The sequence below is a fragment of the Delphinapterus leucas genome, chromosome 8, assembly GCF_059928025.1.
Source record: "Delphinapterus leucas isolate spDelLeu-1000000601 "Yukka" chromosome 8, BTC_Dleu_Yukka2, whole genome shotgun sequence".
Taxonomy (NCBI): Eukaryota; Metazoa; Chordata; class Mammalia; order Artiodactyla; family Monodontidae; genus Delphinapterus; species Delphinapterus leucas.
This window is the reverse complement of record NC_143136.1, coordinates 22,163,643-22,179,976: the sequence shown is the minus strand read 5'-3', so window position 1 is coordinate 22,179,976 and position 16,334 is coordinate 22,163,643. Positions and strand designations below refer to the sequence as shown.

At 40.9% G+C, this 16,334-nt stretch overlaps 1 protein-coding gene across 8 annotated transcripts in view; it reads right to left on the bottom strand.

The window, feature by feature from the left end:
• Nucleotides 1-14,057, bottom strand: part of FN1 (fibronectin 1) — a 69,545-nt gene extending 55,488 nt beyond the window's left edge. For 3 of the 8 annotated variants that reach the window (XM_022567625.3, XM_089916399.1, XM_030760483.2), the window contains exons 1-10: nt 13,682-14,057; nt 12,651-12,779; nt 11,540-11,677; nt 10,045-10,176; nt 8,940-9,077; nt 6,317-6,475; nt 3,899-4,090; nt 2,917-3,096; nt 2,084-2,260; nt 897-1,049 (exon numbers count right to left, since the gene is read on the bottom strand). In XM_022567625.3, the coding sequence (XP_022423333.1) occupies nt 897-1,049; nt 2,084-2,260; nt 2,917-3,096; nt 3,899-4,090; nt 6,317-6,475; nt 8,940-9,077; nt 10,045-10,176; nt 11,540-11,677; nt 12,651-12,779; nt 13,682-13,832 (1,549 nt within the window). In that variant the 5' untranslated portion in view covers nt 13,833-14,057. The remainder of the gene's footprint in view (nt 1-896; nt 1,050-2,083; nt 2,261-2,916; nt 3,097-3,898; nt 4,091-6,316; nt 6,476-8,939; nt 9,078-10,044; nt 10,177-11,539; nt 11,678-12,650; nt 12,780-13,681) is intronic. The other 5 variants (XM_022567626.3, XM_022567620.3, XM_022567623.3 and 2 more) reach the window with 2 other exon arrangements.
• Nucleotides 14,058-16,334: the final 2,277 nt, after the last annotated feature.

The following is a 16,334-nucleotide window of genomic DNA, read 5'->3' as shown; positions in this document are numbered from 1 at the left end:
TGCAACATCATATGTAATTATTTTAGTCCTGGATTGTGTCACCCATTGGGCACCATAAAAGGAGAACAAGTTCAGGTCACCGTCAACACAGAGGCTACATGGACTATTTATTAGCTCCGAGTTCTACCTAAATCCTCCTTTTCAAATCAAAGAAATAGAAAAACTAAAATAAAAAGTTTTAATAGTTCAACACCCTTATATCCTATACCTGGGTCCAAAGGGGAAAAAAACTAAGTGAACAAAGAAATCAGTCTCTATGGCTTTGTCTCCTTAAATTTGGATCCAAACACAACTAACCTGGCAGAGGGGTGGCAAGCTTGGGGTCTTGGCCCCCATCTGTGCCCCTATCTGGATGCGCCATACTGACCCGGGAAAGGCCCCTTTAGACTCTACAGTCCATGACCCCAGAGAGATAGGCCAAGGCCTTCTCAAGCTCCCAGCTGAGAGCTGGTGAATGGTGACCCCCTCCTTGGAGCCCACATAGCTGGGAACAGGCTTAGAGGTGACTAATAAAGTATTAGGGACAGATGTTAAAAAAAAAAAAGAATAGCATGGTCTCTTTTCTTTACAAAAATTACCCCATCCTTTCTAGATAAGAATCCAACAGCACACCTACAAGCTAAAAGGATCAAGTGATTGTGTTCTAGCCTTTGAAGTCATACTTTTGGCTCAGCCTAAGTACTTACATCCTGGGAATGTTTCAGAATCTTAGAATTGCTCAGCCAGATTTTCTTAAGTGGCTGTCTAACATGCAAAACTTATCCAGCACAGTAAACTAATGGAGTGGCATTGCATATTTCTTCTCCTGCTTTTGGTAAAGTACAAGTTTTCATGTAAAAGTCTGCCTCTCTGTATTCTTTGTCCTCTCAACTATTTTCATTAACAAGCGAGCATACCTCGGAGCTGGGAGTAGGCGACACATGTCCATTCTCCACGACCGTTCCCAACACATGTGCATCTCATCATGTGGCCCATATCATGCTGTTTGTCCCACTGGTCTCCAATGCGATACATGATCCCTTCATTGGTTGTACAGATTTCCTCGTGGGCTGTTTGGAAACAGATGAGAAACGTGTTACTGGATAAATGATCACAGGACTAAAACGTATGCAATATTGTCAGTCCGGTTTGGTGATCCTAAGAGCTCTCACTTGGAAAGAAGTCTTGTGTGTCTCAAAATAATCAGCGTTGCTCTGTGGGTGTGTAGAGTTTTGAGTACCAGAGAGAAGAGAGAAAACATAGTCCAAAGATGAGGTTCGTTGTACGGAAAAATTACAGAATGGTTAGGAGATGTAAACCACAATAATGCCTACCCACTCAAAGGATTTGCAGTGTTCTAGAAGCCTGGATTTGACTATTGTCCCATAACTTTTTCCAGCCTCAGTTTATTCTAGATCAAAGGGAAACAATGTGTATGGGTATAGAATTGTAAGCTAACGTGTTTTCCTTCTAAATCCAACATTCTCTTTTGCTGAAATGAGAGGAATAAAAGTTAGTGTACGTAGTTTTCTTCTGATGTTTCATTGCCTCATATTCACACTTGACAGTGCGTGGGTTCTTGTTTCTATAATCGGAAAATCAAATGTAGTCTAGCGACTCTTGAAATTTGAAAACAAATAAAGGGTATTAGTTCCCCTTTCTCCATTCACACAAACTAGAGCCCCCCTTTTAAAAAAAAGATCCCTACTGGTCAGAAAACACAGATTTTGATATTTAATAAGTAATAGAGCTTATTCCAAAATGGCATGTAAATATTGAAGGTCTGTGACTAGAGCAGTCACTTCAATGTTTTGAGCTACTCAGTTGTGTGCTTTTTACAAAAGACAAACCTCCGAAAACATGCATATTTCCAGACTTTAAAAAAAGTATTTTTATCATATTTACATATTTTTGGACATTAAATTATATGAATGGGATTTTAAAATCATATAACTAATTATATAATTCCTATATATTTGATTATACATATATCACAAAGTTTTCTGCTATCTCAAAATTGTCTTAATGGGTGAAATAGGAGTAAACTGGACATTATTCTTCTGTCTTATTCCACAAATGATTGTCTACAAGGGCTTCATCTTACCAGCCATGGGGCAGAATCCAAACTTCTGGTCAGCGTCATAGTTCCGTGTGGTTCCACACCATTTCATGTTGTCCCTCCTGCCCTCGGATGTACAGTCGGTGTAGTTTTGGTTGTTGTACAGGAAGGGAAAGTGGCACAAGGCACCATTGGAATTTCCACCTCGAGTTTGAACCAAGACTGTCCAGGACAACCCGCAAATAGGAAGAAAAAGATTACAACTGAGCTTTCCAATGTACAGCGGGGAATTACTACAGAAAGGTTCTGAGAGCCAGGTTTCTGCAACTAATTCACAGAGAGTTTGTCTCAGAATAAAAGATGTCTGATAAGATAGTTCTAAGCCTCCTTAGTGTAGGGGGCTTATAAGTATATTATTCACCTTCACCTTTCAAACAGATTTAAATCCAATTTTCCCTCTCATTTTCCCAGACAAAAAAAGAAAAGAAAAAAGATTAAATGGTCACTTTGACCACTGACATAGCTTTAACCAAAAGAAAAGCAAAAGCACTCAGGCCTGCCTCCTGTATATTCTTCATCCCTGTGGGAGTGTCTACCGATTTTACCATATAAATATCTTTAATCACATAACAATCCCAGTGTGTCAAAAACAAATGCACTGGAGGGCTTTTCCCTTGGTGTTATTTCTCAAGATTACTGGGAAACTTGGAAGGATCTTTAGCTGCGAAGTTAGTTCCATGTCTCCTGGGTCCAGACTGCACAAGAGTGATACTTCTCAAATGTAGCCTCAAAATAAATGGCTAGCTTGCTGGCTGGTAAAAATAGGGCATGAGAAATGGGGTTTTCTCATTGTTTTGTTTTTCCCTTGGGATACTCACCAGTATGATCTGTACAGAAAGAATATTTCTGGTCTTGCTCATAATTGGAAGTTGTGCTGCACCAGAGATGTCCATCCTGTCGCCCTTCTGTGGTGCAGGAGTAGAAAGTCCTGCCGTTGTAGGTGAATGGTAGGACGCAAGGCTCCCCATTTGAATTGCCACCATAAGTCTGGGTTATAGCTACAATCAGAACCAAAATGGTCTCAGTAAATACAGCAGCATTTATCTCCCACCAGTAGCTCCTTATTTATACTTAACTGAGACTGAGCATGTGTCCTCAAAAGGAAAAAAAAAAAAACTGAGTATGACCAGCTGTAAGTATTAACCAGATCATAATATTGTCAAAATGCCTTATTCATGAAGCCACGTTTTTTGTGGGTAGAGCAACACCTGAGTTCTCCTTCTGACATCCTTTGTTACCACCTCTGCTACCATGCCTCAGTTTCCCATTTGCAAAGCTATATTACTACAGGTTTAATTAAAGATGCTGCTCAAGGGATACTGGAGGTGTATATACAACTCTGTTGGTGCTATAAGAATTAATACAAGAGGCTGTACTAGGGGAAAAGTCGTGTGCCAATTATTATTGCTATAATTACTACCACTTTTAGAGCGCGGAAGAGATGCATTAGGTTGTTGAAAGAACTTTACATCACAGAGTTTCAGAACTTTGAGATTTAGAGTACCAAATAGGGATGGATTAGCTATTCAGAAAGTAACCTCTTGTAACAACATTTTAGACAAACAGAGACAGTACATAGCAGTTTAGTACTCACTACAGGAAAGAAAATACATAGATTAAAAAGACTGGAAGAAAATATATCAAATGCCAAATCCTGATTGTTATTACAGGGTGGTAAGATTACAAGCTTTTCTTGTTTGTTTTATTGTTTTACATTTTTTGGTCAATGAATGTATTGCCTTTTAAAATCTAAATAATAAAAACGTTATCAGTACTCTGTTTTAAAAAGATGACGCAGACCTGTCTCTTGGCAGCTGACTCCATTGCCCAGGCAAGTGCAAAGCATTTGCTTATTTCCTTGTGCCTTCAGCCACTGCATGCCCACGGAGTAAACCACACCACTGTCTGTGACACAGTGACCGTACGGAGCCGGCTGGGGGTGAGGCTGTGGCTGGTAAATGGCCGTTCGGACGTCTGTGAAGGAGCCAGATCCTAAGGGCACAAGAAAGGCAAGGCACAGAGCAGGTTTAGAGAGAACTACTTTCTGCAGTAGATTTCTCGGATCTTCAAGGTCGCCTACAGATGACTCTGCAATCTGTGCCGTTACTGAGCTGGGACTGGAAACAAATGCCCGTCCCTTTCTGCATTAGCTTTTGCACTCAGCCTAGGAAATAATCCACAAGAGTTTACCCAGGGGTTTCCATCTTCTAGCTTATCTGGAGCTACCGAGAGTATATTTCTAAATCACCAACTTTATTCTGCCACTCAACAGAGCAGATACCTTCAACAACTCCTTACTCACTCCAGCGAGCTCAAAGTTCACGCCTTCACGATCCTCCACACCTAACCTGCTTTCAGCTCGCTTCTGACCACTTCCGTCCTTGCTCTATCTCTTGCCTCACTGAGCTGCTCATCATTCCCTTCTGCACCCCGTGCTGTCCTCATGCCTTTCCCTTGGCCTGGAATGGTCTGTCTCACACGTCCTCTCTTAGCATCTCCCATTCGCCCAATCTATCTGAGCATCTCTCCTCCTGATACTGTTTTGAGAAGCCCCTGCCCCTCTGCAGCAGACCTACTGCCATTGATGTAACTCTGAGCTCCTCAGAGGATGCCCCGGGCAGCCATATTGGAGTCTCTATTCGCTGCCCCTCCTTCCACAGTTTGTTTCTCCCCAGGATTACTTGGGAATTCTGTTGTGGTGTTTTCTAAAACCAATCAATTCTCTTAATACTGCTTTCCTTTCAGAGTAAGACAACAGAATACGTTGATCTTTTCTTTCAACTTATAGAAATTTGTTCTCCCGAGGGCAAGGCCCAAGGAAGAGTGGAATCAGAACTGAAGCTAGAATGACTGATAGACTGAATTCAGCATCTCCGTAAGCTAAACACTAAAACCCAAATACTTCTCAGACCACAGTCCCAAAATCACACATGTTGGGGGAACATGGCATCTGTATTCATACACCCCACCTGGCAGAGTCACAGTGCAAAGGAGCATTAAGATCCTGTAGAAGGTTCCATTTGGTTTAACCCTATGTTGCTCAAACATTTTTGAACAATGGGGTCATTTCAGTATAATATTAGTAATATTAATAAAAACAGATAACAATTATTGAATGCTTACCACATTTAACCCCAACTACCCTTTGAATTTAAACTACTTCAGTAGACTGAGATTTGTAAATGTTTCTTTTTTTGGTTAGCAGCAATCTTACTGAAAATAATCAAATAACTCAAAGATATTATCAAATCTAATCTTGTTCACCTTCATAAGTGCTCACAGCAAGATGAAAACTAATCAAAAGGAAAAAAATCCAAACAAGTAATTAATAGTTTTAGCTAGATGACCAATTGATAAAAGACTAAACAACAATGCTAGCACACTGTGTAGTGAAAACTTGATCAAAACAGAGCAAGAATAATAAAGAAGTACACACTCTTGATTCCCCTATTTCTTTCTTTAGATTCTTACAAAACAAGCTACAATTCAAAGATCTTGTTCTGGTACTAGAAATAATTAAAACTTCTTTTATTTAAAAAATGCTTAGATATTGTGTCATTCCTTCCCATCTCTATGCCCCCTCTGATTTTCTCAAATTGTGAATGCTAATACATGGAAAAAATGATTGTGCATTATTTTATGAAATGCAACAAAGTTTGCTGGAGCATGGAAACCACACATCAAGGATTGTGTCTGCTACAAAAAAAAAGGAGAATGTCAGGACAAGGAGATATATTCCATTCTGAAAAAGAACAAATGTACTTTTCCCCTTTTCCTAGCAGAAGAATCAAGTGATCATGTAACTCATCAAAAATCTCACATTTCCATTAAAATGCACTTTAGATATTCAAAATACATATAAATGTGTATGTATATGTGTGTATCCATATGCGTATACATCTATAGATCTATATATATTTATCTATCTACACCTTTATGTATAAATCATGTAGGTTAGCATTTTCTTAGACATCAGTTTTACCTCTTGGGGCTAAAACGGATTTTTTCCCCCTAAGATCCATTTTCATTTCATTTTTATTTAAGTTTAAAATTTGACATTAAACAAACTTTTAACAACTAAGAGTCCGCAAATGAACTCAGCTTACTAGCCAAAACACTGCAAATCATCCTTCAATGGCATGTCAAGGGAAAGATGGATTTGCAGAAATGCTTTATGCAAGGCGCCCCCATTTGGGTCCCACTGGCCCTGAGACTCACCGGCAGACGTGGTCTGCAGGGTTGTGTGCCTCTCACACTTCCACTCGCCACGGCCGTTGCCAGTGCAGATGCATTGGAGCAGGTTCCCCCGATTGTCCTTCTTGCGCCAGGTATCCCCAATTCTATAGGATGTCCTAGTGTCCTGATCGTTGCATCTGTCTGTGTCAGAAAGGAAGCACTGAAACATGTAAATCAGGTCGAGCTTGGCAAGTGCTCAGTGCAAACCTAAAATAAGAATAGAGTTGTTTCTAATAACGACCTACTGTATAGCACAGGGAACTCTATTCAATATTCTGTAATAACCTATATGGGGAAAGAATTTGAAAAAGAGTGGATATATGTATATGTATGTTACTTTGCTGTATACCTGAAAGTAACACAACATTGTATAAGTCAACTGTACTCTAATAAAAATTTTTTAAAAAAAGAGTTGTTTCAAGCTTGGTGAGCTGTTTTTGGATGATACGTTTATATTCAGCTGTGGTGCCACGGGTGTTAACTTCTGAAAGATGGGATTGCATTTGAAACAGTGTGAAGGGAGCTGTATGATTTAGTCTAGTTCCACTTCTCTGTCTGCCAAAACAATTTTTTTCATTCATTAAGTCTTCATTCATTCATTCAATTCATTAAATTTGGTAAAAATCAAATCTGTCATTCACTACATTGTTTTCACATTGTTCATTTGACCCAATTCATCCTCCGGCTTTCTAGTCTCCCCTCTCTTTCCTTCTCAGGCTCTCCGGGCTTTCTCATAGTCATTATTGTATACAGCCTGCCTTTCCATAGGGGACTCTCTTTAGAAAACTAGGAACAATAGGGAGGCAAGTAGGTCTCAAAGGGTCTCCCCCAACTGCCCCAAAGGAGCAGTTAAAAGATAGCAGCATCTCTTTCTTCATTTGTTATGTAAAACAATTCAGGGGACTACCAACTTCTTCTACCAACTAAACTATTCTCTCCCCTGGTCCCGCCCCACCTCCACAAACAAACATCTATTTAACATCAATAACAAAATGGCCTCTCTTGAATTGCTCGGTGTTAACTCTCTGATGGAAAAGTGGGATTATTAATATAAAATGATAATTTGTAACTAAATTACTACTCGTCTATGTGTTCAATTATCTGGCAAATAGGTTGTTTCAATTATAATCCAGCTTTGCCCATATGCTACAATGTGAGTAGAGAGGATTTGATTTGTTTGTGAATCAGAAAATCATTGCACCGGGTTAGAGAAAAAATAATTAGTTAATGTAAGTTCACACAAATACACACCCACGTTGATCTCCCACCACAGCAGAAGTCTGAATAAAGATATCATTGCTGGTTACACTTTTCCCCAAATTCCCAGCTAAAAGTGATGTCTTCCCCTGAACTTCCATTGCACTATGTCAGTATTTGTCTTGGAAGTCCTTAATATTGTGCTTTGTAGAATGTGAATATGTATAAGCCTTTCTCATCACTCTGACCTACTTACTAAGTGCTCTTTGAAAGCTGGGTTAATGTCCAATTCATTTTTGCATCCCTATACCATCTTGTATAAAGTAGGGGCTTATACAATTTCATGGAATAAATGACTTTTCTTTGAGAAACTTTTCCCAACTTGCTATTAGAAGAGTTTTAAATAATAGATAAGAATTTAAGTCAAACATCTAATTTGTCTTAAGCTAAAACATTGCCTCCAAGGTCTTGGAAGTCTGAGAATCATAATAAAATTTTAAATGCAAAAGATTTAATGAACTGGAAGGTTCTGGGAACTATTTGGTTAGAATTGTTATCACTTTTCAGGAGAGACAATTTTTTGCTTGCAAAGAATTCAAATTTGGATGATGAACATGTTAAGATGGCTAAGTACTTTAAGCTAGATAAATAAAATATGTTCAAAATTATTTAGATTTGATTTTAAATTTATTTATAACATCGATAGTTAATGGCTGTTTTGCTTCAGCAAACTCTATAATCACTATTGGTTTGAAATTTCACAAAAGGAGCTTTGAACCCCTAAGGCAACAAGTAAGGCTCCAGGGCAATCTTAGACAGAGCAGCAGAGATACCAGAGGGTAGCTTCTTCACAGCACTGGTAAACCTAAAGAGACACCGTCCTTAACCCTAGAATAAACACATAATTTTAACCTATGGGGTAAGTACTTTTTATTTTCATCAATTTTGTCAATGAATATGCCTTATTTAAAATTCAAACATAGAAGGAAACCAAAAACTTTAGAGCTTTAGCTCCTTTCTATGTCAAGAGCACCCACATGACCAAAGATGCATTTGCCTGTTATTTTAACAATTTCTTTGCTACTTAGAAAATATCTCAGCGATACTTTAGATGAAACATTTGCAACTAATCTTCAGGTCCACAACACATTTGGCATTTAAATGCATATTAAGGTTTTTTCCTCAGTAGCTGATAACCTAAGACCTTATTGAACTAAGTTTTGTTTTTTTTAAATTTAGTCTTCTTTGAAGAAGCAAAGTAAGCTGCTTATGGAATTTTTCTTGACATCCAAATGTTACCACGTTGGTGGAAATGGATGTGTTCTAAGTGACATCACATGACAATTCTCTCTAGGAATCCAGAACACAATGCCTGGTCTCATCTTTAACATAAAGATCTAAAACATACTTCTGGAGGTACAGGTGATGCGTCCACTGCCTTCTCCCAGACAAGTACAATCCACCATCATCCAGCCTTGATAAGGCTTTTCCCAGGTCTCCCCGACAACGTAGGAAGTCCCAGCAGCGTGATCAAAACATTTCTCAGCTGTAGGGGAATTTGAAAAAAAAACAGAAAAAAAAGGGGTTATTTTGAATTGGGCAGTTTCCCTGTAATTTAAATTGTACTGTGTAAGCAAAAATCCAGCCACATTTTTTTAAGTGGTACTCTGTTCAAAAAGAAAGGCACGCCCTGTAACTAAGCACATAGTGTAACCAAAACGAAAGAAAGCTCGAGCCAAGTTGGCAGGCAGAAATTCTGTTCTCCTAATAAGTACATGGACTGTATATTTTCCGCTAGTACCATTATTCACACCAGTATTTTGAGTGAAAAAGATCTATGTATGTATCCAGAGGGAGAGTAAATATGCAAAATTCCAACCTTAATTATGAAAGACCAATTATTAATGCCTAAATAAAATGACAAGAAAGCTATTTAAAATTTGGATTGCTGTAAAAACAGAGACAATACAAAGAAAAATAAAAGCCTCTGAATTAGAGAACAATCAGAATAAAATTTATAGTCAAAAACTTTTAGATTTGTATCAATAGAATTCAGCTGAGGATTGACACAAAAAGAAACTCAGCAATTTTTATTTTGACAAAAAATGACCAAGGGGATGACAGAGCACACACCATATCGTGTTTTTGTCCAGTGCGTTCCAATAAAGAAATATGTCAAAAGGGTCATTTTTTTTTCTTTTAAATAACTGTCATCTTGACCAAGGAGAAATCTGAAATCAGATCTTAGAGAAAACAAATGACTTCTTCCTAAATCTTTCAACTCTATCTTGTGTTTTTGAAACAAAATTAAGACATCTATACATGGTTGGCACTTTTTGATCTGATTCCTTTAAGAAGACTATGGATTAATAAGATTTCATTATTTGAAATAGAATTCTCAGTTTGTTATCTTTTTTATTGGAATTCATATATCTTGTCCAAGTAGATTTTGGCTCAACCCAATATTTTAACTGTGCCTCCCCACCCTTCATTCATCCCCAGGAGTCACACACCTATGGGTTTGCAGGTCCATTCTCCTTTCCCGTTACCGAGACACACACACTCCAACATGTAACCACCAGTCTCGTGTGGTCTCCTCCAGGTGTCACCAATCTTGTAGGACTGACCCCCTTCATGGCAGCGGTCTGTTCAAGATAAAAAGCCAATGTTAGAGAGAGTGGTATAGAAAATATTTTTAAGAAAAGTCTCATGTTCCAACCAGGACAGGCACTTAGCTTAGCCAAAGTAAGAGAACAGCTTTCCCATCAGAGACAGGGGAAAAGTTAACATGTCTGATCACTTTGGATCATTCAATTAAATGTCTTGTTTAAGCACAATGGGAAACCACAGAGAAAATTTGAATGGCAAAGAAAGGAGACATAAATCCTGGTTCCCCAGAGAGATCACAGGAAATTGGGTTCTAAAGCAGAAAAGAAAGGTTGCCAGGCATGGCCTCTACACATACACAGCGGGTTGAGTCTGAGACTAATTCAATGAAAAAGCCACATCAGGCCTAGCATTCCAGCTTTCAGGATGTGGAGAGTCTGTATTTCACCCTAGAAATGTCATTTTGATGGAAAGAAATAGATGTATATATAGCAAGTGTGGAAATCTGGGTACTTTTCTAGGCTATTAAACACAAGGGCACATGGAAAGGTTAAACTGTCCACTGGACTGTAAACGCTATGGGACACTGACTCTTAAGATTTACCAGTACACTTGGATAAAGCCTGACATTAAATATGGGGAAGACTGATCGGGCTTATCCACAAGAGGCTGATTTGTCTTTTGGACAGAGCCATCAAGTGACTTTATACAACGATGGATTAAAAAAAACTAAATGCTATGTTAATAGAATCTATCGGTAACCCAATGAATCATACTGGAAAGTCTGACTTAGCTAAACTAGAATTGCTGAGAGTCAGTCCCGATCCCAGAGCACCCTGGAAACACTATCTGGCTAATCATTCCATATTATTCCTGGGAATAGAGATCTGCTTCCCGGGCATAAACTACTGGTTACAAAGAGATCAGACTGTTTTCTGTGAGATCCAAGAGGTCTGGGCATTGCAAACAAGAAGAGCAGACCACACAATGGTTAATTCACTCTTGGTGACCATCTTCCCAATCACTGCAGATCACCACATGGTCAGTCTGGCTTGAAGATGCCCAGATAATGTAAAATGGGCAACTCATCTAAGAATGGAATGGAACCCAAGAAATCCACGTGGTTATGTTATGTACGTACACGTGTACACACACACACACACACACACACACACACACACTCATAAATGCACACAGACTAAACATTGACTCCACCTATGCTCAGAGCCACCTTCCAGAAGCACAGGAACCAGTCGGGTGGCCACAGAAAACTGCCTGGTCACCTAGGGTAATCCCCAAATTAGGAATATCCAGTCATGGATAACAGAAAGTGACAGTGATGGTAATGGAAAAATTCATATTGTGCTATTTTAGCATCCCTTGACAGAAGGCCATTCTTACTTGCAATGGTGCAGCTTATTCTCCCTCGCCCAGCCCCAATGCAGGTGCAGTCCCAGATCATGGAGTCCTTAGGGCGCTCGTAAGTGTCGCCCACCCGGTAAGTGTTCCCGGTGTACTTATCAAAGCAAGTCTCTTCAGCTGAGGGGAGAAGGAAAGTTCACATGAGCCTTACATATGTAAAAGCTTTTCTCTTTCACTACTCCCATCCAAAGGAAAACTCACTTTTCCATTCTACGAGTAGCAAGGGGCAAACGGAAAGTTTAAAAAAAATTGACATGGGAGATCTCGATTTTACCCTAGGCTCTAATAAAGCCTCAGTTTTCAATCTTTGACAAGTTCTCTAATTTTCTGGAAATGAATAGCCATTGGAAAGGATTCTCAGGCCCTTAGGAAAAAGCCGTAACGTATGACCTTAGGACCGGCTAGATTGTGAAGGAAGGGCTTTGGATTCACCTCTCTGGCTCAGAAAGACAAACCAAGGTCCACATAAAAATAAACAATCTGAAGAGCCCCTCCTCCCGCCCCTCCCCAGGCACTGTCAGTTATTAATCCTACTATTTCCATTTTAGCCTCATCAGTGCTTCTCTGTAGGAGTTGCCAGAATTTACAAGAAATATATCAAGGGTCATAAAGGAAGGACAACTTTGAAGTGGTTAATGATTTTATGTTGAACTGCAGGGGACAAATCACTTTACAATGTACTGCCCAAAGTGTTTTCTGTCCCATAATTTTACAGTTTAAGATTTGAAATTACTTTCTAATAAATTAAAATGTTATAATCATTTTTTTTTTTGGAGGAAGCAGGAACACACAACATTTTTCTTTTTTTTTTTCATCAAAGGCTTTGGGAAAGTAAAACCCCAAAAAAAGACTCTGGGAACTACTTTGAGATACATTTGTTCTTCTGTTTTAAAGGTAAAAGGAACATGTGAAAAGCAAATATAAGCAGTTATTAAACATTTTTCAAGAGGAAATGACAAATAATTCTATTGGGGAAATGGTGAATGTAATTTTATTACTAATGCTAACTTTAATTAACAGGCACTACTTCTCCATCTATGAGAAGATATTAAGTACAAGACAGGCTCCCCCCCCCCCCGCCCCCACTTACGTTCAGGCTTGCTCTCGCAGTTAAAGCCCCGGCTCCCTCCATAACAGGTGCAGACCAAGGCACTGCCCAGGTAGGTGCGCTCCCATTGTTGGTTTATCTGATAGTGTTTCCCATTGTCATAACAACCAGCTATAAAGAATTAAAGGGAAAAGTCACTAAGTTTGCATCCTTCTTTTTTCCAAATGATGGAATTTTCTTGCACAACTAAACTGATGAGCCTAAGCAACAAATGTAGGGGAAAAAGTTAACCATCAGAGCAACAGGAGAATTAAAAGTGACTAGATGTCTAAAGAGTTAACCGCAAATTTGCACACATAGATATTTGGTTATTCCTTTTGTTTTTCTTCCGACTTAGTTAAATGTTATACAATGATGTCATTTCCATCTGGCCAGGGGTCTGCATCAAAGGCGTGGAAACATTTTGAAAAGCAGATAACTGGGAACTACATTTTAAAACATGCAAGGAATTTCAGTGCTCTTTGGGGGTAATAAGTCAAGAAGGGCAACATTCAGCAGTTTCCTTTAGCCAAGGAAAAGGGAGGGTGTGTCTGAAAAACTGGAAGAGGATTTCCGATCTCTCTTCTTGGAGAAGCATCCTGGGGGCCTCAGGATGCAATCTGAACCAGTAACACATCTCATTCAAAGTAGGAACAACACAGTTATTTAGCTACCATCTCCTCACCCCCATTTTGAAAACGTTTAACCCCACAGTAATCCCACATGGAAAGTTTAAAGGCATACATCATTTTCTCTTTAAAGGCAAGTTTTGATGAATTCATAGGACTTAGACCTGAGTTGGTAAGAGCACTGCGGGACCTCGCAGAGCCCCTGTTCTCCAAGGCATTATCTTATTCTAGGCCCTCAGAACCAGCCTGCTCAAAGCAAGTCTTTTGGTTCCCCAGCCGGTTTCTCTCATTAAGGAGTGCACACTCTCTACACGCGCGCGCGCGCAAAACTTCAGCCACAACTTCGGTTGGCTTTACGGGTCCCATCCCTGCAACAGCCTGTTTCAGTCCGAGGTCAGTACTCACGCTTGCTTTGGCTGACAGCCAACGGGGACTGGGGCTGAATGACCTGCTGAGCCTGCCTCTTGCTCTTCGAGGCTCCAGTGGAGGGCACCGCTGTCCCCAGGGACAGGACGGTCAGCAGCAGCAGCAGCCGGGGCCCCGGATCCCCGAGCATCTTCAGACGGTGAGGCAACTCGCCACCAAGTTTGGTTCCCTTCGCAACCTGCGGGCGGAGACCCTTTCAGTGCCGCCAAGAAGGTAAGGGCTGGAGGATGGGGAAAGGGAAGGGTAGAGGTACACAGGGGAAGGAGAGGACGAAAGAAGTGGCTGCAGATCCCCTCTCCCCCGCTCGCGCCTAGGGCTCTCTCTCCTCCCCTGAAAAGCGCAGCCGGCGCGGGCGGCCGAGCCCAGAGGGCCGGGGTTTATATGGGACTGTCCCTTCCCGCCCCCCGCGAGGCCCTGGGCGCGGGGGAGGAGGGACCGGCTCGACTCCCCCCACCCTCCTCTCGCCGCCGCCGCCGCCGCCGACCGCGCGCGGATTGGCCCGGGCTCCGGGTGACGTCAGGGGGGCTGTGGGTTCTCCTCGAACAAAAGAGATGCTGATCGCCCGCCAGGATTGGGCAAGAGAACTTTTTTCTGTTTCCTTTGCGGTCATCAAACTTTTGGGGAGCAAAGGGGGAGGGATTGGGAAGCGGCTAGAAAGGGGTTGACTGGGAGGAAAGGGAGGGGCCGGAGTCGTGTGTAGCAAAGGGGTCGCAAGTCCACCCCCCCCAACCCCGCTTCCTTTTTCTATTTTATTGGGGTTGGCGGCGGGGAGTGGGGGTGGTTGAGGACATTGCGTCTCCTCTGGAAAAAAAGTCTCTGCTCACTGGAGTGCAGTTCGAGGGGGAGGGTAAAACCATAAAGTAGCCACCACCTTGCAGCTGTAGGAATGTAGACTTTGCTGTCCCAGGGCGCGGCTGGCTTTCACTCTGTTCCCTTTCTTTGGTTTACTGTGCACTGACTGGAGCCTCACTTTCTTTGCCTTCACAGTTTCCTGTTCAAGACTTCTCCCCTTCTAAACGCTGTGCCTGCCCGGTTCTGAGGACGTTTTAGCTGGGGGGCAGGAGGGAGAAACGATCCTTTTAATGAGCTTTTACTTAGTACCAGGAGTTCTGCGGGGCGCTTGACGGATCCGGGGGTAATTCAGAGAACGAGGTTTCTTTTGAAAGGACAGAGCAGCAGTTTGCTTTTTTCCAAATATGCAAGAAAGTCTTCTTTTCCCGGGGATGGGATGCCTGTTACCACTGAAAACTGAAAAGTTGGACCGACCTCGGAGAAAGATGGTGGTGTCCTTGCCCATGTTCACCGCGCCCGTTACACAAGGCAGAGATCCTTGAGTCCTTAAAAGCTGAGAAAAGACCATTTCCAGTCTTTCCTTCCTACAGTCCCTTCCTTGATTTTATTTGGCATTTTCGTTTGGTGGACATCGGTCTCATCACAGAATTCCCCTCCCACAGCCCCGCTGCCAGACTTTTTTTTTTTCCCCCAAAATGTTACTTACTCCAAGAATATGGAAAGTTCCCATTTAAGATTTCCTTTTCTTTCCCTCTAAAGGCACAGGGTAGAAAGGGAATCTGAGAAGTCTCTAGCATTTAGCAACTCATCACATCAGTCCTTTTTACAGACAAACACAAGTCACACGTGCTTTTTAAAGATCTTCAAAAGGAGTCCTCAACTTTCTTCAGTAACTCCTGAGAGATCTAAACTCAAAGCTTTGCCTCCTAGTTAGGTTCCTAGTGCACACCTCCCGTTTGCTTTGAGAATCTATGAACGCTGCTAGCCAAATACGTTTGTTTCTGCGATTGCTTTTCTCCAAAAGTTCTGCCTTCAGCGACTGCCATGGGGTAATTTGAACTCTGGTCTATAAAATGCCGAACACATCAAAGACACAAAACTAACATTTGCTTTTATTAACACAGGGAATTAAAGCGGGGGGGGGGGGTAACCACACAGCAAATATCAGTTTCCTACAAGTAGTGTAAAGTAACTTCTTGAGGCATCTTTGTGACCAATTTTGCAAGTTGAAAGAGTGCCACAGATTTCCCCAAATTTAGAGTCTTGTCTGGGTTAGAGGGTTTTTTCTGTTGTTTTTTTCCCCCCCTGACTTCTCATCATCACTTGACAAAGCAGGTTTCTTTTTCAAATTAAAAGGGCCCCTTGTAAAATTCTTAGTAAATTTCTGGGAAGCTGGGTGTTCCTTCCAGAGGGAACGGTACCTGGAAATCAGGATGTAAGGAAGGTAAACCTGAAGCTAATGCTTTCTTAAAATACGTAGATTCTGGGGGAAGGAAATAAGTGGTTAGAAATGTATTTTGTCAACCAAAACCATGATAGTTTGATATATTTACTGTACTCAAAATACATTAGGATAATATACACAAGAGAGCTTGGAGGAAAAAAGCCCAAGTGACTTACATTTCAGAAGAAACTGATACTACAATCCATTGAAATATAATTTGCTTAAGGATATGGTATATTTCTAATGTCTCAGAAGCAAAAATACAACAATATACTGACTGAATTTTATAGAAATGCTTGAGAGTTCACCCTTTTACTTGAAAGTGACTCTTCTTTTTTCTTTGGAGACAGAAACATTTTCTTAGATAGCAAGGCTTATCACAGTATTCTTTCATTA